The sequence below is a fragment of the Sinocyclocheilus anshuiensis genome, unplaced genomic scaffold, assembly GCF_001515605.1.
Source record: "Sinocyclocheilus anshuiensis isolate Anshui unplaced genomic scaffold, SAMN03320099.WGS_v1.1 scaffold1625, whole genome shotgun sequence".
NCBI classification, from domain to species: domain Eukaryota; kingdom Metazoa; phylum Chordata; class Actinopteri; order Cypriniformes; family Cyprinidae; genus Sinocyclocheilus; species Sinocyclocheilus anshuiensis.
The window spans coordinates 790,044-811,301 of NW_015539802.1; the positions used below are offsets into that span (position 1 = coordinate 790,044).

Genomic DNA, 21,258 nt, shown 5'->3' on the forward strand with positions numbered 1-21,258 from the left:
GGGTGCTGTCAGAATGAGAGTCCAAACAGCTGATAAAAACATCACAATAATCCACAAGTAATTCACATGTGTCCAGTCCATCAGCTAATGTGAAGTGAGTTAGTTGTAAATAAACAAATTCATCATTAAGGAAGTTTAACTTCAAACCATTGCTTCTGATCAAAATACCATAATGCATTGTTTGCTCCAGTAAAAAGTTAATCTCCTGTTGTCCTCTCACATCAAAATCCACCAACATATTTGTTCAGAACTGTTTGGAACTGTTTTCGGTTGTAACAGTGCTTGATCTGTGCATATTTCCCTCCTGATTCAGGCATGACAACTGGAGAAAGCTATTTAATATGTTAGCTGAATGCAACAGTTTGAAGTTAAAATGTCTTAATGATGAATTTGTTTCTAACAAATACACAGTTTTTCCCTTCACAAGACATTAATCAATGGACTGGAGTGGTGTGGATTATTGTGATGTTTTTATCAGCTGTTTGGACTCTCATTCTGACGGCACCCATTCACTGCAGAGCAAGTGATGTAATGTGAAATTTCTCAAAATCTGTTCCGATGAAGAAACAAAGTCATCTACATCTTGGATGGCCTGAGATATGACTTGTAATCAACTAGTACTGTTTAAATACATTTATTATTACACTATACAATAATGTAGTTTATAAATTAACATGCTCATATTAAATTCACAATATATGTCAATAAATGCTGACACTCACCTGCTGTAGTACACTGAGAAGACGTTCTGTTTTAGAACATGTTGACACATGATGTGATCGAACACAGGTGTGATTCCATCAATGGCTACATCTGGATATCCCATCCCTAACACTCCATCAAACTTGGCAAAGATGAACGGGATCGCAGGAAGAGCTGTGGCCTCTGCAAAAACCTGCACCACCGGGATACCACCCACCTAAAGAAGTTAGAGGTCAAAGGTAAGACAGCTCAATCATGTACTATGTGCAATTACAGTTCTGGTCTTCCATATTGCAGTCAGTTTGTTTTAAAATCAATCAGTATTTTGCCTTATTGCATGTCAAATTTGGGCACAAGCATCTGGACTTGGTTATCCGTTGATGTTTTGCTGTGCTTGACTTTCTATGGTAACCTGGATGGCAAAAACTGAGCTGTGGCCTCTGCAAAAACCTGCACCACTGGGATACCACCCACCTAAAGAAGTTAGAGGTCAAAGGTCAAACAGCTCAATACTATGTGCAGTTACACTTCTGGTCTTCCATATTGCAGTAAATTTGTTTTAAAATCAATCAGTATTTGGCCTTATTGTGGGTAAAATATTGTGCACAATCTGGACTTGGTTATTTGTTTATGTTTTGCTGTGCTTAACTTTTTATGGTAACCTGGATGGCTAAAAATATTTAAAATACCATTAAAATACCATTTCCATTATGTTGGTAAAGATATTCCTTTTGAACTCATTTCTTAAAATTCCCAGTGTTTTACACTCTAAAGCCAATGGCTTTTAATTGTTACTCACTACAACCACGTCCTCGCTCAGAAATCCCCGGACGTTTCCAGAAGCGTACTGGATGGAGAATCCTGTGCCGTTGTAAATATGCGTTAGGGACCTGGAAGCATCGTACCTGTTGTGTGTGACTAAAGAGACATGTGGAGAAAGGCAGACTGAGCTGTAGGAGAAAATATGCAATTGTAAAATGTATGTGTAGATAATACAATGACTTCTTAAGATAAATTGTGATTGCGTTTAGTAAATCACTCACAGCAGGCTGTGTATAAAGGAGAACAGCTGTGTGAAGGAACCCAGAGGTTGGCAGAACCCGTGTCAAACACAACATTGAACATCTGAGCTGGTGAACCAATACTAATCTCACCAAAGTATTGAGTCTGGAAATCAACAGAGAAATACACAATTAAAAATACAAAATTGTCTATATAAAACAGATTATTAAAAATACAAAATTGCTCATAATTTTAGTTCTTTTCCATTTTTAAGACTGATTTACATCTAAGTAGTTGATCAGAGGTGTTGGAGCTGTGCCGTTTGTTGGTGAAGGTTCGTCATATTTTGGCATAATCTCAGAAAACACTTGAGCTGGTGTGACACCCATTTCCTTGAAGGTTTCTCGTATGGAGGGCATTTTCTTCAGTTTTACTCTAGCGAAGAGGGAAATGACTCATGTTACATTTATTATTTGTTTGTACAACTGATAAAACAGCAACATCAGATAGTAGTGCGTTTTATCTGATTTTAAAATGATTTTTCACTATTTTTCATGATTTTTCGTCATTTCAGTTAATGACATAAATACAATCCCCACATGGCAAAAATAGATACAGGTGCATCTCAATAAATTAGAATGTCATGGAAAAGTTCATTTATTTCAGTAATTCAACTCAAATTGTGAAACTCGTGTGTTAAATAAATTCAATGCACACAGACTGAAGTAGTTTAAGTCTTTGGTTCTTTTAATTGTGATGATTTTGGCTCACATTTAACAAAAACCCACCAATTCACTATCTAAACAAATTAGAATACTTCATCAGACTAATAAAAAAACAATTTTTAGTGAATTGTTGGCCTTCTGGAAAGTATGTTCATTTACTGTACATGTACTCAATACTTGGTAGGGGCTCCTTTTGCTTTAATTACTGCCTCAATTCGGCGTGGCATGCATTTTGTAATATATTTCAAAACTACTAAAATAGATTTTAAAATATATTTTATATAGATATATTTTTTATACATATATTTTTATATATATAAATATATTTTAATTACTTACATTTCCTCGTATTTTGGCCATTTTGAAACATTTTTAAGAATTAAAAAAAAACAACTACGGGCAAATATTACAGACTATTATGCTCAAATCAAGAGAAACAGAAATCGTGATCACGATTAAACTACAACCCTATCTGAACTGAACCAACACTGAACTGACTTGAGCTAAATAATAGTGCTATTGCCTTTTAGAGCTGAATCTGAAATGTCTCCATAGGTGCATTTCCATAACTGATTTATACTGTTTTCCTATTTATGTCTGTAAATCTGCTTTGACAATCTGTATTGTATAAAGCACTATAGGAATAAAGGTGACTTGACCTTCCTAAAATATAAAGGCAGCTATCTATTTTCATCTACAAAGATGCATGGGTCTGTATTAGAAAAAAAACATTGCATGATATTGTAAAGACAACATATTTCTCAAATTAAATAATTGGCTTTCATGTTGTTGTATTAAAGCCAGAGCAAAATATTTGTTGTGTTGACTTACCTCCATAAGGCCTGTGTGCTGGTCACTGAGAGTGACAGGACTAGAAGAGACAAGCAGTGCACTTTCATTCTTACAGATGGATCAAATCACATTAACTACCCGATAACTAGTGTGCCAAACGTCTTGTGCCCAGACTCCTTCCCAAACGTCTCTCCTCTTTTACTGTGCTTTATTTGACAGACTTTCCTTCTTCCCATGTTTTTATACTATTTCTCCTACGCTCTGTTCTGACCTTGACACAAGACCCTGGCTTTGCTGTCCTCTCACCCCTCCTTCTGATAAATGCTCCCTGAACACAGTGACCTCCTGGTCAAGGGACACACATCACACACAGTGATTTAAGACCACTTCACTTAATAAAATCATCATTGTATGGACCTGAAGGATGCGGATGTATGGAAAAAACTGACAACAAACTGTAAATCATTCAAGAATATGACACATAAATATTACAATATTATCAACATATCGAAGAGCAACACATATCTGTCATATAATATCTGATATTATACGACAGATGTGTGTTGCTCTACAATATATATTCCAGAACTGACGGTTTGTTTGTAAGGGCATGCAACTCTTAATGACTCTTGACCTTTCAACTTCGCCTAGAACTAGATTTCCCACAGTTATGGGTCAATCTCTTCCCCTGAAATTCCCTCATGGGACTCTCCATATATAGATGTCATCTTTTACATCTTCCTCTATTTTGCTGTTTGTCTTCCCTGGACTCATTTTTAAAGGTGTTTCAGTGGGTTGGTCTTTTTTAAGGACTAGCAGGTTTATTCCTCAGGCTCCTCACTGAAGAAGATAAACTACACCTGCACAATAATTCTCCACAGTATGATGACATGTAGTGTTTTGGAAAGCACCAACCCACCATGACAGTTTTCATCTTATTTGGGCCAGCAGCTGGCCCAGCAGATGCCTGTGAACCTGCCCACGGTGGCTAAAACTTACAGTAAGTAACATTAGATAGCCCTGGCAGATGCCCACTGGTTACATTATTTGACCTCAGAGTTCAAACTTGTTTTGCAGCTGCCATACAGCAATTGCCACTACTAACATCACATCTATATTTATATAAAAATACATTAAGTGAACTTATAATCAGCTGTTGGATGCCATTCTATGCACTTCTTGGCTAATATGATGGTGCCATCACAATTGGTTCTTGACACTTGCTGGCGCTATTCAGCTAAACAGCTGCTTATGTTGGCCAGGCAGTGTTTGCGCTTACCCTTTTTTCAACCACTAGGTGTCCCGTTGGTGTACTGGAAAATAGTCACAGAGCATCAACTGATATTATCTTTTATTTATTACACCTTTATCTCATAATATTAATTAAGACTTATTTTGTGACAAAGCTTAAGTACTAAACAACAAACTATTATTGTGTTTTCTTACTGTTTTTTTGTCTCAGCCAACACAACACATAATTTAAGGCAAACGGTGGCTATTGGGCTGTTGAATGGACAGTGTATGAATCACATCTCAATTCTTTGGTCAGTCAGTTATTTGAGGAATGATGACAGAAAAGTATGCCTACTGCATGCTGTACATTAGGGAACTTCACATGTATGTGATTCACCAGTTTTCATGAAAAAACTGAATCTGTTTAGAGATTTCAGTGTGTGTGGAAAAATCATATTGATGTCGTGTAAAATGGCATTTTGATTGTCAGAAACAATTTTGTGGCACTTTTTGCCGTGGTAGGTACAATATTCTTTGCTACTATGTTGATTCCTTCTTTAAAACACCCAATAAGAAAAGTACATAAACACATAATCTTCAAATGTTCGTTGAATCCTTTCAGGTTTGTATTCTACGACAACTTAATCTTCATTTGTATTGAGCGACAGAAGCACATCCGCTGTAGCATGTTCACTCGCTGGAGCTGGCGGAAGTGGACGCGCGTCATTGGCTGTTGAGCTGCTCTTCAGAGCTGTGCTCCTGCATTCATTCAAACGGCTGAGTTCAGAAGCGCGCGCAAGGAAAGGGCTGATCTCCTTCGAGCTCTAATTCATGTTTCATCCGTCTGTTCATGATTCTGTCAACTTAATGTAAAGGTAAGAAACGATTAAAAGCGTCCTTTTTTATATTTGGCCACCGCCAGCTGACAGCTAAACCGAACTAACCTTGTAGCAACTGAAGAAATACTTCAGCAAATGAACCTTTGCTCATTTTTAGGCAACAGTTGCCACTATTACAATTACTAGAAACTGCGTTTTGTAACATGTCGCTAAAGCCAGGAAAACCGTAATGTTTATTATGTTAGCACTGTGGCTAGTTACAGCAAACTGTTGACAAACTAACGTTAGCTTATAGGGTTTTGTCACTTTCAAAGTCTCCTTGTAAAAAGCCTCAAGGTTTAGACATCAATGTATTTTTAATAACAATGAGCTTTCGTTGCCTGACCAACCCAATTGGTGTATTGAAATGAAGTATAATCAAATACATCCTGTACTAATGTCAATAAACCACTAAATATAGACGCTTTGTGACAAAACCGGAACCTAAATCCAAAAATTGGCCCTGCTTGTGTTAATATGTGAGTATGTGAGGCAGAAGTAAAGGAAGAACTGTCCGTGTGTCTGTTATTTTGAAACGCTCAGTTTACACTGTCATATTGGGTGCTGTTAAAGGGACAGTTCACCCAAAAATGAAAATTCCGCCACTATTAATGAATGGTGACTCAGACTGTCATTCTCCTTGTGTGTTGTTCAGTAAAAACAAAGTCATGTGGTTTTGGAATAGCATGAGGTTGAGTGTATATTCTCATTTTTGGGTGATAATCCATGTAAAAACCATCATGTCATAAGATGACATATTGGCAGCCACAGTGAAAGTGCAGAAGTCTTTTAAGCTGCTGGAGTAAATCTCATTCTGTGGACTGTGTCCTGCTGGTCTGATGCGAGACCGTCTCATTGAATGCCAGATTAGTAGCTCTGATAATCTCATAGTAATGTTACATCTGAGGTCGTTGAGCGGCGCGGTAGGTTTTGAAGAAGTTTATCGGTTCGTCAACTTAGGACTGATAGGAATCTTATACACTTCACATTCAAAACCATGAATGTGAAAACTATAGTTACAGTAAGTGATAGTTCCTGTCATCATGCTGTTCCAAACCCATACTACTTTTTCTTCTGTGGCACAGAAAAGGAGATGTTTAGCACAATGGCAAAGCAGCTCTTTCCCAATACAATAAAATTATAGGGGATATGTGCTTACAATATTATTAAAATGATCATGTTTCCAGTGATTTCCCAATTTGGCTAAAATGTTTTATTATATTACTATTGTAATATCACAGAAAAAATTTTATCTAGTATTTTAGAGAAATTCTATAATAATAATTGCATTTTACATTACAACAAAAAAATTACGATACTAATATTTATGGCTGTCTTGATGTTTTTTTTTTTCATTTCTTTTTTTTTTTTAAATGGTAAATCAAAGGGATCCTTTAAATCTTAAATCAACAGCTGGTTTATAAGTGCTTTTCATTCATCTTTATAGTTTCTCTATTATTCTTGACATCTGTCTTCTCACAGACATGACGAGACAGGAGTGAAGTATCTGTTCTTGGCTGGAGCGTGAGGTTGGGCAGAGGATGCTGGAGGAGGGTGATGGAGAGTTGGAGGGGATCGGTGGAGGAGGAGGAGATGGGGGGCTTCAAGCAGAGGTGGAGAGGCTGGCGGCAGAACTCCAGGAAGCCAATGAGGAGAAGTTACAGGCTGCACGGTACGGCCTGGCCGTTCTGGAGGAGAGCGCTGCGCTGAAGATCAAACACAGCCAGCTGGAGGAAGATCATGAAGCCCTGAAGATGGAAGTGCAACAGCTCAGAGAGGTCAGTCAATAGAGAGCCAGAGATAAATAGAAGGAAAAGAGGGGTAGAAGCTTAAAGAAGCAAGTTTTGAGGAATTGCTGCAAGAAGGAGCTTCTTTTTTCCAGAGAGTGATTCACAAAATAGTTTACTGTTGTAGAATTTGTAATTTAAATGATTCGTTATGGCATAAGTAAGAGTATTTGTTGTCTAAATGTCTCTTGAATTTCTTTGGTTTCTTGCACACGACAGCCAATAATTCTGCACACAAAACATTTCTGGTCAGCACAAATCTTGTTTATTATTAATTAAGGCAAGTGAACCTGTATCAAATGTCATCTGGGTCATATTTCCTATTACCTTGAGTAGTTTTGTTTATTATTTTTGAGAATGAGGGCATATCACAACCTGTCCAAGTTGGCTTCTGAGAACAGATGAATTTTTTCCCATTTTGGACACAGAACCTTTCACATCAAAGTTATAATAGTATGGGTTTCTCTGCTTTTTCCATGGTGAACCTATCAGAACAGACTTGCAACCAAATTTGTGTGCTTTTTTCCCATAAAGAGATTTTGTCCATATAACAATCAAGCATTGAGAAGACACATGTCTTTTAGCTGTTACACAGTCAGCTTGGGGAAATGTTTCATGCCCTTCTTCTGAAGCATTGTCTTCCCTGTGTGATTCATATCCTTGTAGTCTTACAGATGGATAGTTTGCATACTCAAATGTTTTGTCTGGACAGTAGTACGCTTTACTCTCAGTGAGCTGTTTTCCCTGTTTGTCAGTGTCATGTAGAATTTGTAATTTCATTTTAGGTTGAACACTCAGTTTGGTTATGATGGCCTTGCTTAATAGCTAAATTTGCAAGAGCTTTTCCCTGCAGATCTTATGTAACGTACAAATAAAAACTTGATATTTAAATGAAATGTTAATTACATAACATGGACACTTCTTTGGGACCCAGGGGTCTAACCAAAATTAGGTGGATATTTATATCCTTCTGCTTGACAGATGCAGGCACATGATGGCAAAAAAAGAAAATGGTTTAGTTTTGATGATTCATTAAGCCAACAAAAAGCTTGATCTAGTGGCCTGTATGTAAGTATTTTGATAATATTTAATTGTTTGGCTGAAAGAATCAATAAATTAATATCTTTGTCCCACCTCCTTGTCCTTGTGAAATATTAGCTGAGAGCAATGCAAAGACTTTCCAGATTGTCATTTCCCCATAAAATAACAACAGCAAAAAACTTTTCTTTTGCCATATTGGTTAGTGTTTGAAAATAATTTTTTATATTTTTCGAGAATAAGGTGGTCTTTTTAAAAACATTGCTGTTTTGTTTGGACATTACCATTTTAGGACAATTTTAATAGAGCACTCAATGTTCAGCCAGATCAGTTTATGTGTTCCATGGCCAAAGTAGAAAACAAATAGACTGTAAGCCTGGCATGCACGGGCCTTTTTAGCTCTCTTTGTTATCCGATTTATTACATAAATCTGTGCCCCAAAATCCATGCTTTAAGTTTTTTGCAATAATTCAAAATTAGCAACACATTGAGGGCATTATATGTGTGCACATATTATTGGTTTGCCAACTTCAGGTAATATGTCACTCATTTTTTTTAATGTGAAGTTCACATGAGGCACATTGGGAACCCACCTCTCTGGTATGAAGATTAGGCTCATGTATTTCTCTCTCTGTGTGTCTGATTAGTAGAGCATGAAATTGGCAAAGTAGGTGAATGTGGTAGAGTGAGATGACTGGGGTGCACAGATTTGGGTCTAGTGCGCTAGAAAAAGCATGTGTGACAGTTGTAACATCCTAGAGTTGTACACATTGATTGCATCATCATTTCATGTTTAGTCCTCCAGGATTCTAATAATAAATATTTCTGTTGAATGAATAAATCTTTTCTCTGAAATGGTTCACCCACAAAGAAACATTTACTGCATCCATATATTTTTCCAAACCAATATTATTTTCCTTACTATCCTCCTACATAAAAGTCAGAATGTGTTAGGCAGAATGTCTGAGCTGCTCTATTCCATACAGTGGCTACAACAATAGTGTGATGAAGCCCAAGGCCATTGGTTTTTGTGTGTTGTTTAGATTTGAGAGCTCTTGTGATTAGCAGAGTTTTTATAGTAAGTAAACCTAAAGCTATTGAAAAATGTTAACTGATAGAAAATAAAATATAAAAGAAACTTATTTATTTCAGCTAGCTTCCAAAGCAGAATTTCCCATTTACATTTAGTTTAATATATAGAAACTATAATAAAAATTACAAAAAACACAAATTACTAAAACTTTAACTGAAAAATGAAAATGGTAAATATGAAATTAAAATATGAATAAAGGCTATAATATTGTCTCTTAATGATACTAGTGCGACACTGATTTGTGGTGAGTTACAGTGAATTTTTTTGGTTCTTGTTTCTCGCACAAAGCCATCACATGGCTTCAATCAGAACCATAGACCACTTTTGATTCTTTTGTGCATTACATTGGAATTAGTGATCGACCGATATTGATTTTTTTTATAACGATACGATACCAATTATTTGCATGTTTATGTGCCCGATAACCGATATGCAGAACCGATATTTATTTACTGTTATAAAGTAAATAAATGACTGAGTTAAGTAAGAACATACTTCACTTTTGTTTTTCCTCTTTTCAGTCTTTTTTTTTTTTTTTTAAGTGTTGAAAATTAGCAGTCTTTCATGTTAAATTTAATCTTCATATTACAACAATAAAAACATTTTATTTATAAAAAGCATCAACAGCAACAACACTAATATTAACAATAAGCAAAATAAATGTAGAATGTCTAATGTTTTCAAATGGAGAAAATAAATAAAGGACAGGAGTCATATCAACTTCATTTTAAACTACAGTTTTAGTAGGTTTCTAAACTATTTAATAGCTACAGAGTCAAGAATAATTCACTGGATAATGTTAATTCACTGAATAATATTCTCTGGAATATTGGAATATAACAAACAAAACATTGTACTTTATTGAATTTCTCAACTAGATTGTTATATCAGGATTATTAATATGTTTTTGTTCTTCTAGATTATGAAATGCCTGCTGACAGCGCAGTTTATACTATGCAGTTACACAGAACTATACTCAAACTGCTATCGCTCACGGAGATAATAAACCATTAATTTCCATAGAGTTGTATTTATTTAGATGTTTATTAGCGAAATAATGGTTATATAGTAATTCATTCATGGATGTATTATTTAACTCATGCAAAGTTATGTCTTTATTGGGAGAGGATCTTGACGGATTATCTACGTGACTCCGACTTCACGAGACTAACGATGAGCATAGACAACAGAGAGAGAATTCAATTCAGTGCTTTTATTTCCAACATGCGCTCATTCATGGCTGCATATTATTTCATTCAGGCAAAGTTACGTCTTTATTGGGACAGGACTTGATGGGTTATTTTACATGATTCCGTGAGTTGGTCTCTATTTTTTAGAGCCAAGCTGCATAAACTACATATCAGGCATTTATGTAATGCATCTAATTTGTGCATAAATGGCTGTTATGAATAAAGTTTACTAACTACAGCAAATCAAGTACCTGCACCATGCCGTTGTTGTTGTCTCGCCTCCCCTCAGATGCGCTTCAATGCCGATCCTGCATGCAATTCTCAAAACACCCACAAGATGGCGGCATTTATCGGTGAATCCGATATTACAAAACCGATATCCGATTATGGTAAAATGCTTCAATATCGGGAATAATATTGGTAAATCGATATATCGGTCGATCTCTAATTGGAATTATACTTAACCTTCTGCTTTTGTTGTATGGAATAGAGCTTCTGAGATATTCTAACATCCCCTTTTGTGTTTCACGCAAGGAAGTCATTTTGAGGGACATGAGGAAAAGCAAATCTTCATTTTTGGGTGAACTAGTCTTTTAAAAAGCATGTCCTTCTTTTACATTTACTGAACAGAAGTATAAATTCCCCTGAGGTATAAATTCTCCCTCTTCAGTCTGCCTTTCATCATTAATTATAGAGTAGCACAAGCATGGTTTTCCCACATGTTCTCACACGACTCAAATTATAGTATTCAGAGAAAAGAGTGTGGCTATGTTAATGACAACCTGGCCAGTGTTGATTCATCTTATAAAAGTTCAGTGTGAGCAAATCTGGTGTATGTTTGTTACCATTTGTCCAAGTGCTACAATGGCCAGAAACACTTTATTTTAAGGTTACTATTATAATAACAATAAATTGTGCATAATTACATGCAAGTAACCCTAATCCTAACCATATAGTAAGTGCATGTAGTTAATTAATATTTTTCAGTACTTTTAAATGTATAATTACACTGTAACAAGGACACCTTAAAATGAAGAGTAACCCCGCGGCCTTAGCATGAACTAAACACATTGTAATTACACCCTCTGGTTGCTAGTAAAGCTGGAGTGTAATGTAGTGTCATGGGTAAAGTATAGAGTTTCGTTTCGCTAGCTCTCAATACAGTTGCCATTGTTTATTGGCTAGGCGAGTAAACAAATTACTCAAAATAATTAAAGATTGACAACTTAACTTTCAACAGCTCTGCTGTTCTCATATGAAGAATTTCAGAAATTTACACAAAGTAGCTGAGGGCCCGTAAATTGTGTCAGCGTTGCTTGTTCATTTAGCCAGTCAACTAAATTGTTTTGTTTCTTCTTGGCCAAACCTCTGCTAGTGTAACTCAGTGTCTTGGCTGTGATGGAGATGAGTGTTTGATTGATGTACAGTATGTGTATATGTTTACAGGCTCTGGCAGACTCTGTGAGCAGCCATAAGCGTGCAGCCGCAGATGGGGAAAGTCGAGAAGAGAGGCTCCTGCAGGAGTCGGCCACTAAAGAGGCAGCCATGGAGATTCGCATGGATGAGCTGCAGGCGGAGCTTAAACAGGCCCGTGTCATGCTGGCCAACACCTCGGCTGAAAACGAGCGTCTGGCCGGCCTCTCCACCCAGCTGAAGAAGGTACATACACCACCATCAATCAGAAGGCTAGTGTTTACATAAAATGTGCATTCCTAACCACAAGACCAATGATCACCTTACTGCCTTTCTTATGTGAGCTGTACAATGAGATTCATTTTCTAAAAGAAGCAATATTTATGTGTAACAGAAAAATGAAATGTTCTGAGCTGAAATTGCATGCACTCTTCTGGCTCGCTTGCTGATCAAAGTAAAAGTGGAAATAAGACTCCTTGTTTTCATGATCATGTGACAAAACCGGGTTGAGTTTCAATGTCAGCCTGAAGAGAAGAGAGGCCATTGTGAACTACTTATTGAACTATTGTACTGGACAAAACAAATAATTTCTACTTTTAAGTAAAGTTCTTTAATAATAAAATCTTCTCTGCCCTCTATTGAGAGATGAGTTGATTCCTATTCTAAATCGGCTTGCAGTCTCTGCAAAAATATAGTGCATGTGTCATGCCAGGTTTGATGTCAGTGACTGCTTTCATTGTTTAATTGTATGAAAAATGCACCTGGGACTGCTAAACTTCACCTTTTGTATTTCGAAGTAAGGTCTGGAATGAGATGTAAAATGTAAATCATATAATTAATTTTGTGTGAACTCCGTTTAGAGAATTTGTATTAAATGGAACAAAGAGACCATAAACACTAAAACTGCAGCATTTTCTGAAGCTTCCATCATGTAATTGTAATTGTGCAGATCTAATTTCTCTTCAGTTTATTTTTATTTTATGGACTTCCTCTGTCTGACTACTCCTGCTGACTCTAGGAGTGTGAGTGCTTGGAGGTGGAGAAGAACCGAATAAGAGAGGAGATGAAGGAGTACAAGACTCGAGAGGTGCAGCAGCTTCAGGATAACAGTGAGCTGGAGGAGGAGAACATCTCCCTGCAGAAACAAGTCTCGGTGCTTAAGGAGAACCAGGTGTGTGAGAATGCGGATCTCATATTTAAGCATTGTTTGTGGTGTTGTTTTCTGTATTTATTGAATATCCAACTTTTTCCATAAATATTTCATAGTAACCCTCTGATGCATTATCAATGCACATCATACATCATGATGCACTTCAACATGTAACATTAATCACTTTCTTGTAGTGTTTGCTAGACTTACGTCTTTGCTTGTGGAATTGCTTCGCTGGAGATGTCTTGTGACTTTGAATGTGTTTTTTGCAGCTGCTGTCACGGCAGTACAAGCACTTCTGTTGTAGTGCTTCAGTCTCAGCTGATTTTTAACAAAGCCTTCCTTCTGAGGGACTGCACACGAGAACGGTTTTATTCACATCCCGCATGAATATTCACAGACACTCAGAGGCTGGAACGCCTTCCCTGTTGGACTAAAAACTGGTTTGCTCAGGGTGAATTCAGACAGTAAATGTACAAATAAGCTAAGCTGAGATGTCCTTGACTTCAGTAACTAGACTAGTTATAGTGAATTAACTCAAAAATGACATGTCATGACTCATGATGCCACTAATTCTGCCACCAATTCTGATCATATGCAAAGTTTTGGAATTGACACTGCAGTGTGACACTGTGTGAATGCTAACACTTGAACCTTGTTGGTGTTAAAGGAATAGTTCAGCCAAAAATGACAATTAGTTTAAATTTTAATCACCCTTTAATGTACTGTAGATGTTTCTTCATTGGAACAGATTTGGAGAAATTTAACATTACTTCACTTTCTCACCAGTGGATCCTCTGCAATGAATGGGTGCCTTCAGAATGAGAGTCCAAAAAGCAAAAAAAGAGGAAAAATCTACAAATTTGTTCCAAAGAAGAAACAAACTCACCAACATCTTAGATGATCTGAGGGTGTGAATTATTCTTTTAAAATTGGTTTAGAGATATTTTGATATTAATGCTCCCAAAATGCATGGCATTAAACTAGTTATTCAGTTCTGTTGTTTATACACTGTGATATTAATATAAATGTGGGTGTCATTTCCTGGGTGAATTCAGAAAGTGGTGCAATAGTCCAGCAACGGCTGTGATGTCATGAAGTGGATACAGATCTGGCTTTGTTTACTGTAATTTGTCATAGAAATGGGATCTAGTTATTACTGTGGTCATTAGTTATATGATGCCAGATCAGTAAAGGCAGGCTAATCCAGCCTAATAAGTTAGTACTGTGCTGGTATGTTTTGGGGGAAGGGAGCTAGTGAGCTACATAGGATGCAGACAAGTGGAAAGTTTCAGTGTATGACTTCTTGTAACCCTAGTCAAATTGTTTGTTGGTCTTTTCATTAGGGTTTTTGTTGTTAACTAAATTGGAAAAAAAACCCTGAAAAAATTTTAATAGAAATATTAAAAGAAAGAAAATATTTAGTTAATTGTCATGGTAACAGTTTTTCAAATTAAAGTGCTAAACTTACTAAAATAAAACTGAATAAAACTTTGAATTGAATATATATATAAACTAATAAAAATTATTACACAATGAAAGGCACAATGATGAAACATTTACATTTGTGTCCACAGGTGGAGTTTGAGTCAGTGAAGTTGGAGTTGACCCATAAAGATGAGGAGTTAGAGCTGATGAGGGCACAGCTAGAAGAGGCCGGGCATTTGAGGGAGATTGCAGAGCGTCAGCTGGACGAGGCACTTGAGGCCCTAAAAGAGGAGAGGGAGCAGAAGAACAGCCTGAGACGAGAGCTCGCCGCCCTTACCCTCAACCCCTTTGACTCTTTTGGCCACTTAGAGCTACAGCTGGATGACAGCCGGAATGGAGAGAAGGACAAGGGAGGAGAGGAGGAGGAGGAGGAGGAGATGGACAGTGGGTATAATAACTCCAAAGGGATGGAGAGAAACAGGTGCTCCACACCCAGAAACAGCGGCGTGTTCCTCAGACCTCAGGCGCCTGGGCTGGTGGCCGATCTCCTGAGTGAGCTGCACCTGTCAGACAGCCAGAAACTCAAGCAGCAGCTGCTGCAGGTGAGGAAACCTGTTCACATCCTACATGCTCCTCACTTCATGAGCTGTTGCAGAATTTTCATATCAAAGCTTCATTACTGGAGACTTTCTGAGAATTATTTGTCTTGTGTTTTTCTTCCTGACCTTGTTTTGCATACACTGACATACAAATTTAACTTTGCAAATTGGGTATCCGATGCATGTCTTTCTTATTTGGACACTAGATCTGCACAATGTTGCATTGCAAATTCTACACTCAGCCACCTCGGCCAACCTGTAATAGCAATAGGCACCATGAATCAGTACTTTTAAGTTAAGGGATGTTGTTAGGAGCGGAGACCCTTAAAACCCCCTTAGCTGTTGTAAAATTACCATAAATCATGACAAATATATAACCAAGTTCTCAGAAATGTACATCCATCAGCATGACATTGGTTTCATTATTCTTGAGATTGTGGGAGCAAGTGAGGTTCATATTGGCTGATGCCAATCTCTTCAGATTTAATCTCAGACCAAAGATTAAAAGATTCAAACCCTGTGATGTAAATGCCTGTAAAATGGTCATGTGGGGTTTCTCATTTTTAACTCCGCAGTTTCGTGCATGAAACCATCATCTGACAGATGAATACTACTTCCTGTTTCATACCACTTCCTGCTCAGATGTACTGTACCATCAAGTCAGTTACTAAGAAACAAGTGTTTTTCACCCACCCAGATAGTCCAGTTTTCTTTTTTATTATTAAAATGTATAATCAATGATTATATTGATTGATTATAATGATTATTTTTAAGTTACGTTTTTGACTTTCTGCCCGTGTTGTATTCGAAAATTAGGAGAGAGGGAATGGGAGTGGGAAAAGATACTGGGTTACTAAAAGTGCTGTGATTTTCATAATTTATGACATTTTACTAAAACCAAAAAAAAATGTGAATGAAATTTAAAGCCCTTTAATTAGCATAAATCATTCTAAAGTGGTCCTTCCTTAAAAGACTTAGTTCTAGTGTCATTAGTACGTTTCTCTTGAGTGTTGTTGTTTATCCAAAACGCTTGGATTGAATTAGTCAATCAGAATAAATCTTCATGATACTTGTTTTTGAGAGCCCATATTGTTTGTGTACCCATGTCCAGGTGGAGAGAGAGAAAGCCACACTGAGCAGCGCTGTGCATGACCTCCAGCAGCAGTTATCCCAGTCTAAAGATGCTCTCAGTGAGCAACAGGTGAAGATGGAACAGCTGAGCCAACGTTTGGAGACCCTTCAGAGTACTGCCTCGAAAAGGCCTGCTGAACGAGAGAATGGAATGAGCCCGTCTCCCAGGCCTCTTCAGAACCAAGAAGCCGAAAATGGCATCAGCTACTATGAAGTGGATGCCAAAAGCACAGAGGTGCTAGAGTGCCGCATGCAAGTGGCAAATGAGGATCTTGTGCGTCTGCATGAGGAGCTGAAAGAGGCTGGCGAACGCTCCAAAGCCCTGGAGGAGTGCTACAAGCAGGAGAAAGAACGCTGGAGGGGTGAGGCAAAGGAACTCGCTGATAAAATACGACAGTGTATCGCTGCTAGCCGACAGGATCAGGAGCGAATTGGACAGTTAGAACGGGAAATTGGTGCCACACGACAGGTCGCCACTGACTCTGAAGGCCACCTCAGTGCTGCGCAGGAGGAGCTTCTGGCCTTCTCTGAGGAGCTGGCCAACCTTTACCATCATGTGTGTGTTTGTAACAACCTCACGCCCAGTCGCGTTACACTGGATTACTATCGTGAAGGAGCACAAGCGGGCAGAACGCACAACCATTCGCAGCTGCACCACTATCGTGGATCCCTCCGCAGGCACAGGCGGTCGGGTGAAGTGTTGGACCTGGGCAGTGGAGGAAGCGGAGACACATCATCTAGCTGCGGAAGTTGTCCAGGGTCTCCTACACTAGACTTCAGGGACCCAACCAATGTGCGCAATCTGGTAGCTGTCATACGATGCCAGATTAAACATTTACAGGTATGTCTTATGTAATTTCTTATTCACTTTTCATTTGTTTTCCCATTTCACTTTAATCGCAACAGCCTTAGCTTTTGTTTTAATTGCTCCCTTACGTTGAATTTAGGGGGCATTTTGGTTCATCTTGATGGCATTTCTGCCCAAGTGCCTAATTTCCAACCTGGTTTCAGCTCTTTATTGTAGTTATATAGGGCCCTATGAAATGCAATTTATTTTTTCACAAAGTCAGTTTTTTTATTTCCTAATTCTGTTCTGTATTGTGTATTTACATTTTTCTGGCCATTCAATTCTGGTAAATATTTCTTAAAATAGTGTTTTAATAATAATTTTATTATAGTACTATCATTACATTAGGCTAAGTAATATATTTGTCACAGTTTCTTCAAGTTAAACCGAACTTTTATTTTGATGGGTTGTTTAAGTTTCTCTGTTTATGTGATATGATGATAGATTTTCTCAAAGAAACACTCACGAAGTGACTCTCAGAGCAGTTTTAGAAATTATGTTCATGTACTCGGCAGAGGCTGAAATCACCGCAAGCATCATGCGCGCTTCATTATGTGTGTAGTAAACTAAACCATTCGTCTGTGCCATTCATTCAGTCACACAGAACATGCAGGATTCATATATAAATATCGTAGTATTTTGCGGCTTAATATTCACAGACACTAGTCCATATACATTTTGATTTAAGTGTACTGACCTACTTTTGATTTATTCATCCAAAATTCGGCAAATTCTGTGACATTCAACACGATACAGTCAATTCAATTTTTATGGCTGGATTCCACGATTCCGTCCGTGTTTTCTGCAATGTGGAAATCATAGGGCCCTGTAGTTAAAATTGAAAGGTAATATAATATGGTAATACAAGGAAGTGTACACACAACAATTCTATATTGTAATGTATCCTAAAATGCTCTTTAAATAAGGATAGCTGAATAAAGTTATGACTCATCGTTGGAACATTTCATTTAAGCCTTTAAGCAACTTTTTTTTTTTTTGGAGAGGTAAAGCATGAAATATGAACCGATTAGACCAGGCTGCCTTAGGATGCCTGCCTGAATCTGTTTTAACAACAACATTCAGATTATAGCTGCACTTTTGCTTTCAGTCAACTCAAGAAAACAAAATAATGTTGAAATCATGGCAATATCAGTATCTAAATCTGTTTTCTTTATTGGCATTTTTTACTTAATTTTCTGTTTTTATACTATGATCATAAATATTTTAATATGTCATGCATTTTATATTGTGTTGTAATTCACTTTGTCTAGCCCTTTAGTCACCATGTGCTATATAAGTATATTTTTACTTCTTTTTTAAACTTTTCCAGGTGGCGGTGGACCTGTGCAGGCAGCGTAACCTGTTGTCCTCTCCAGCAGCAGGAGGGAGCACTGAATCAGACCGTGACACAGAGGCACTGATTGAGGAGGTGCTAAAACTGAAGTCCCTCCTGAGCACCAAGAGAGAGCAGATAGCCACGCTCAGAACTGTCCTAAAGGCCAATAAGCAGGTACAGATGTTAGATATGTATTTATTTATTGCCAAACAATGTAGTTGTCTGGAATTCCTTGGTGAGCTCAAACACAACTAAGACAAAAACAAAAAACAATCACATTCGTACATACATAAATTATTCCAACCATTATAAAGAATGAAATACAGATGCATAAGTGCCAGAAGAGTTTAAAACATGGAGCATCCTACAATAGGCACTGTTCAAAAACCATGCAGATTTTAATTGCTCTAAGTCGTCTGCCTGAGGGTAAAGGAATAAAAAAAATGTCTGGCCGGATGTATGGGATCTCTAAGAATTAAGCCTTTTCTCTGCAAACGTGAGACATAAATGTCATCAATGGTGGACAGATCACAGCCTATAATATGTAACACATTGAATGCATACTAAATAATAAAAATGTAGCCTACTTAAAGGTCTAGTAAAATTAAAATTAATTTTTACATTTCAGCCCTGCTTTTCAGTTTTATTTCTTATCAATATAGTAGCCAGTTTAAATATTTTAACAGGAAATGTACATTGTCATTGACAAGGATGTCAGTAGGTTTCAGAGCAAATACAAAAGTGACCAACATTTTTGTTTAATCAAGCGAGAATCATTAATAACCATTGCTGATACTCTTTAAATGGCCAAAATAAGGTGTCTAGGCCAAAATTGTTTGAATAGTTGTGTGAAATGTACCATATTTTACACTGCTGTTTGGAGAATGTTCCTAACTCGAGCACATTGTTTCCTTTAATGTTAATCGGATCATATGACTGCTTTACTTTTTTTTTTTTCCTCAGACAGCCGAGTTGGCTTTAACCAACCTGAAGACAAAGTATGAGACTGAGAAGAGTATGGTGACAGAGACTATGATGAAGCTGAGAAATGAACTGAAGGCCCTGAAGGAGGATGCAGCCACCTTCTCCTCCCTTCGCGTCATGTTCGCAAGCAGGTATGATGGGATTACACATGCGTCAAGTGCTCTGTGTGCTCGCGGGCCATGGGAGTTTCTCAGGTCATTGTTCGTACAGCACATAACTCATTTCCAGTGAGTGATGTTTGGGATTTTAAGGTTAAACTGGTTGTTTGTAAACTGGTTTGATTTATGGACAGAGTGCAAATAAGTTCATGGGAGAAGTTGATTCTCTCAGTTCCAGCTTTCCCTTGTCAATTGAGGAACAACCGATCAATTTTAGTTATAATTTTTGCTGATGGGTCATCTTGGGCTGTCTGATAATACATAAATCATCAGCTGACCTGATGTAAAGATTTATAGACTTTTTAGTCACAGTACAACCCGCACTGTGGTGAAAGAGATGCAGGCATTGTTTGTTTACATTTGTAGAAAGTTTGAATAGAGAGTCATAGAGATTAGACAGTCACGACCCTGTTTTAAGAGCAAGCTAATAAGATTATAATCTCAAGGCCCGGTCTCTCACGAGCTCTCTGATCCCGTGTGCAGACGAGAGCAGCTCACTCAGAGCTCAAGTCATAGATCAAGTGTCAAGGGAACAGAGAGCAGTGGAAGTGAGGATAAAGTTTTCAGTCAAGTAACTGTAAAAGGAAAAATCTAGACCTCCTTAGAACATTTATACAAACTCATATGCATAAAATTGATTAAAAAATTCATGTGTTAAATAAACATACTTATACTTTAGATGACAAAGTATTTTTCACAAATAAATAAATATTTAATAAAAATATAATTAAAAAGGAAGTAAACACTGTAACCAACAGGGCACTCAGTATTCTGGGAAGTTTGTGTGCATTAATCATATTTTTTTCAAATAAAGCCAAGGTAACACTCATTTTACATACAGCACACAGTGGAAATGACATGAATATGACAGTGGGCAAATGCATAAAGCGCAGCATAATTTAAAATCACGAGTTTAAAGTTTGTCGATCACGCATCTCCAGTGAAGCTGAACTCTCCTCCTGTCCGCATTACATTTGCACGGATCGACCGTCACGCAGAGAACACGCCATCATGCAGGATACAAATGCACACTTCACAAGATCTCACAACTGGATCCGACTAAGTTTGCAAGGTTTTTGAAATTAGATGTTTATTAGACATTCAAAGATTTGTTTAAATGATAGAACTGTTAACGACAACAGCGAACAAGAGGGAGAATGTAAGCACTGTGTGCTCAGGCGCTGCCGTTCTCAGCGACGTCAAAATAAAAGTCCCGCCTAGAACGCATCGGCCAAACAGGAAAACTTATCGGCCGATGCCGGTATTTAAAAAATGCCAAATATCGGCCGATATATCGGCCTTGGCAATATATCGGTCGACCACTGTTGAAACACTTTTCATCAGTTGATTAATTTCACAATTCTTTAATGATTTCAGTAAATATGATTTAAAATAAAGTTTATAGCAGCAGTTTTGATGTGCATGTTATTTATTGTCTTTAAATAAAGTGATAACATGCATGATCTGTGAAAAGTTTGGAGTCAGTAAGAATTGGAAATAGTGAAAACAGTAATATTGTGAAATATTAAAATTTTAAAAAACTTGTTTAAAATATTTTAAAATGTAATTTATTCCTGTGATCAAAGCTGGATTTTCGTCATTATTACTCCAGTCTTCAGTGTCACATGATCCTTCAGAAATCTTTCTAATATGCAGATTCGCTGCTCAAGAAACATTTCTTATTATTATGAATGTTAAAGGGGTCATGCTTTTTTAAAGATCATTATTTTGTGTATTTGGTGTAACAGAATATGTTGACATGCTTTAATGTT

The 21,258-nt window shown here is 37.3% G+C and overlaps 2 protein-coding genes across 3 annotated transcripts in view; one reads left to right on the forward strand and one right to left on the reverse strand.

The window, feature by feature from the left end:
* The window catches only part of LOC107683898 (renin-like), an 8,105-nt gene extending 4,777 nt beyond the window's left edge, over window positions 1-3,328 (reverse strand). The window contains exons 1-5 of the mRNA XM_016479961.1: window positions 3,261-3,328; window positions 1,989-2,139; window positions 1,746-1,869; window positions 1,502-1,620; window positions 723-919 (exon numbers count right to left, since the gene is read on the reverse strand). Coding sequence (XP_016335447.1) covers window positions 723-919; window positions 1,502-1,620; window positions 1,746-1,869; window positions 1,989-2,139; window positions 3,261-3,328 — 659 coding nt within the window. The remainder of the gene's footprint in view (window positions 1-722; window positions 920-1,501; window positions 1,621-1,745; window positions 1,870-1,988; window positions 2,140-3,260) is intronic.
* Window positions 3,329-5,162: 1,834 nt separating this feature from the next.
* Window positions 5,163-21,258, forward strand: part of LOC107683887 (protein bicaudal D homolog 2-like) — a 28,143-nt gene continuing 12,047 nt past the window's right edge. Inside the window, exons 1-8 of one of the 2 annotated variants that reach the window (XM_016479951.1) lie at window positions 5,163-5,329; window positions 6,780-7,110; window positions 11,887-12,099; window positions 12,872-13,024; window positions 14,581-15,033; window positions 16,142-17,002; window positions 18,339-18,518; window positions 19,308-19,459. In XM_016479951.1, coding sequence (XP_016335437.1) covers window positions 6,874-7,110; window positions 11,887-12,099; window positions 12,872-13,024; window positions 14,581-15,033; window positions 16,142-17,002; window positions 18,339-18,518; window positions 19,308-19,459 — 2,249 coding nt within the window. In that variant the 5' untranslated portion in view covers window positions 5,163-5,329; window positions 6,780-6,873. The remainder of the gene's footprint in view (window positions 5,330-6,779; window positions 7,111-11,886; window positions 12,100-12,871; window positions 13,025-14,580; window positions 15,034-16,141; window positions 17,003-18,338; window positions 18,519-19,307; window positions 19,460-21,258) is intronic. The other variant, XM_016479950.1, reaches the window with a different exon arrangement.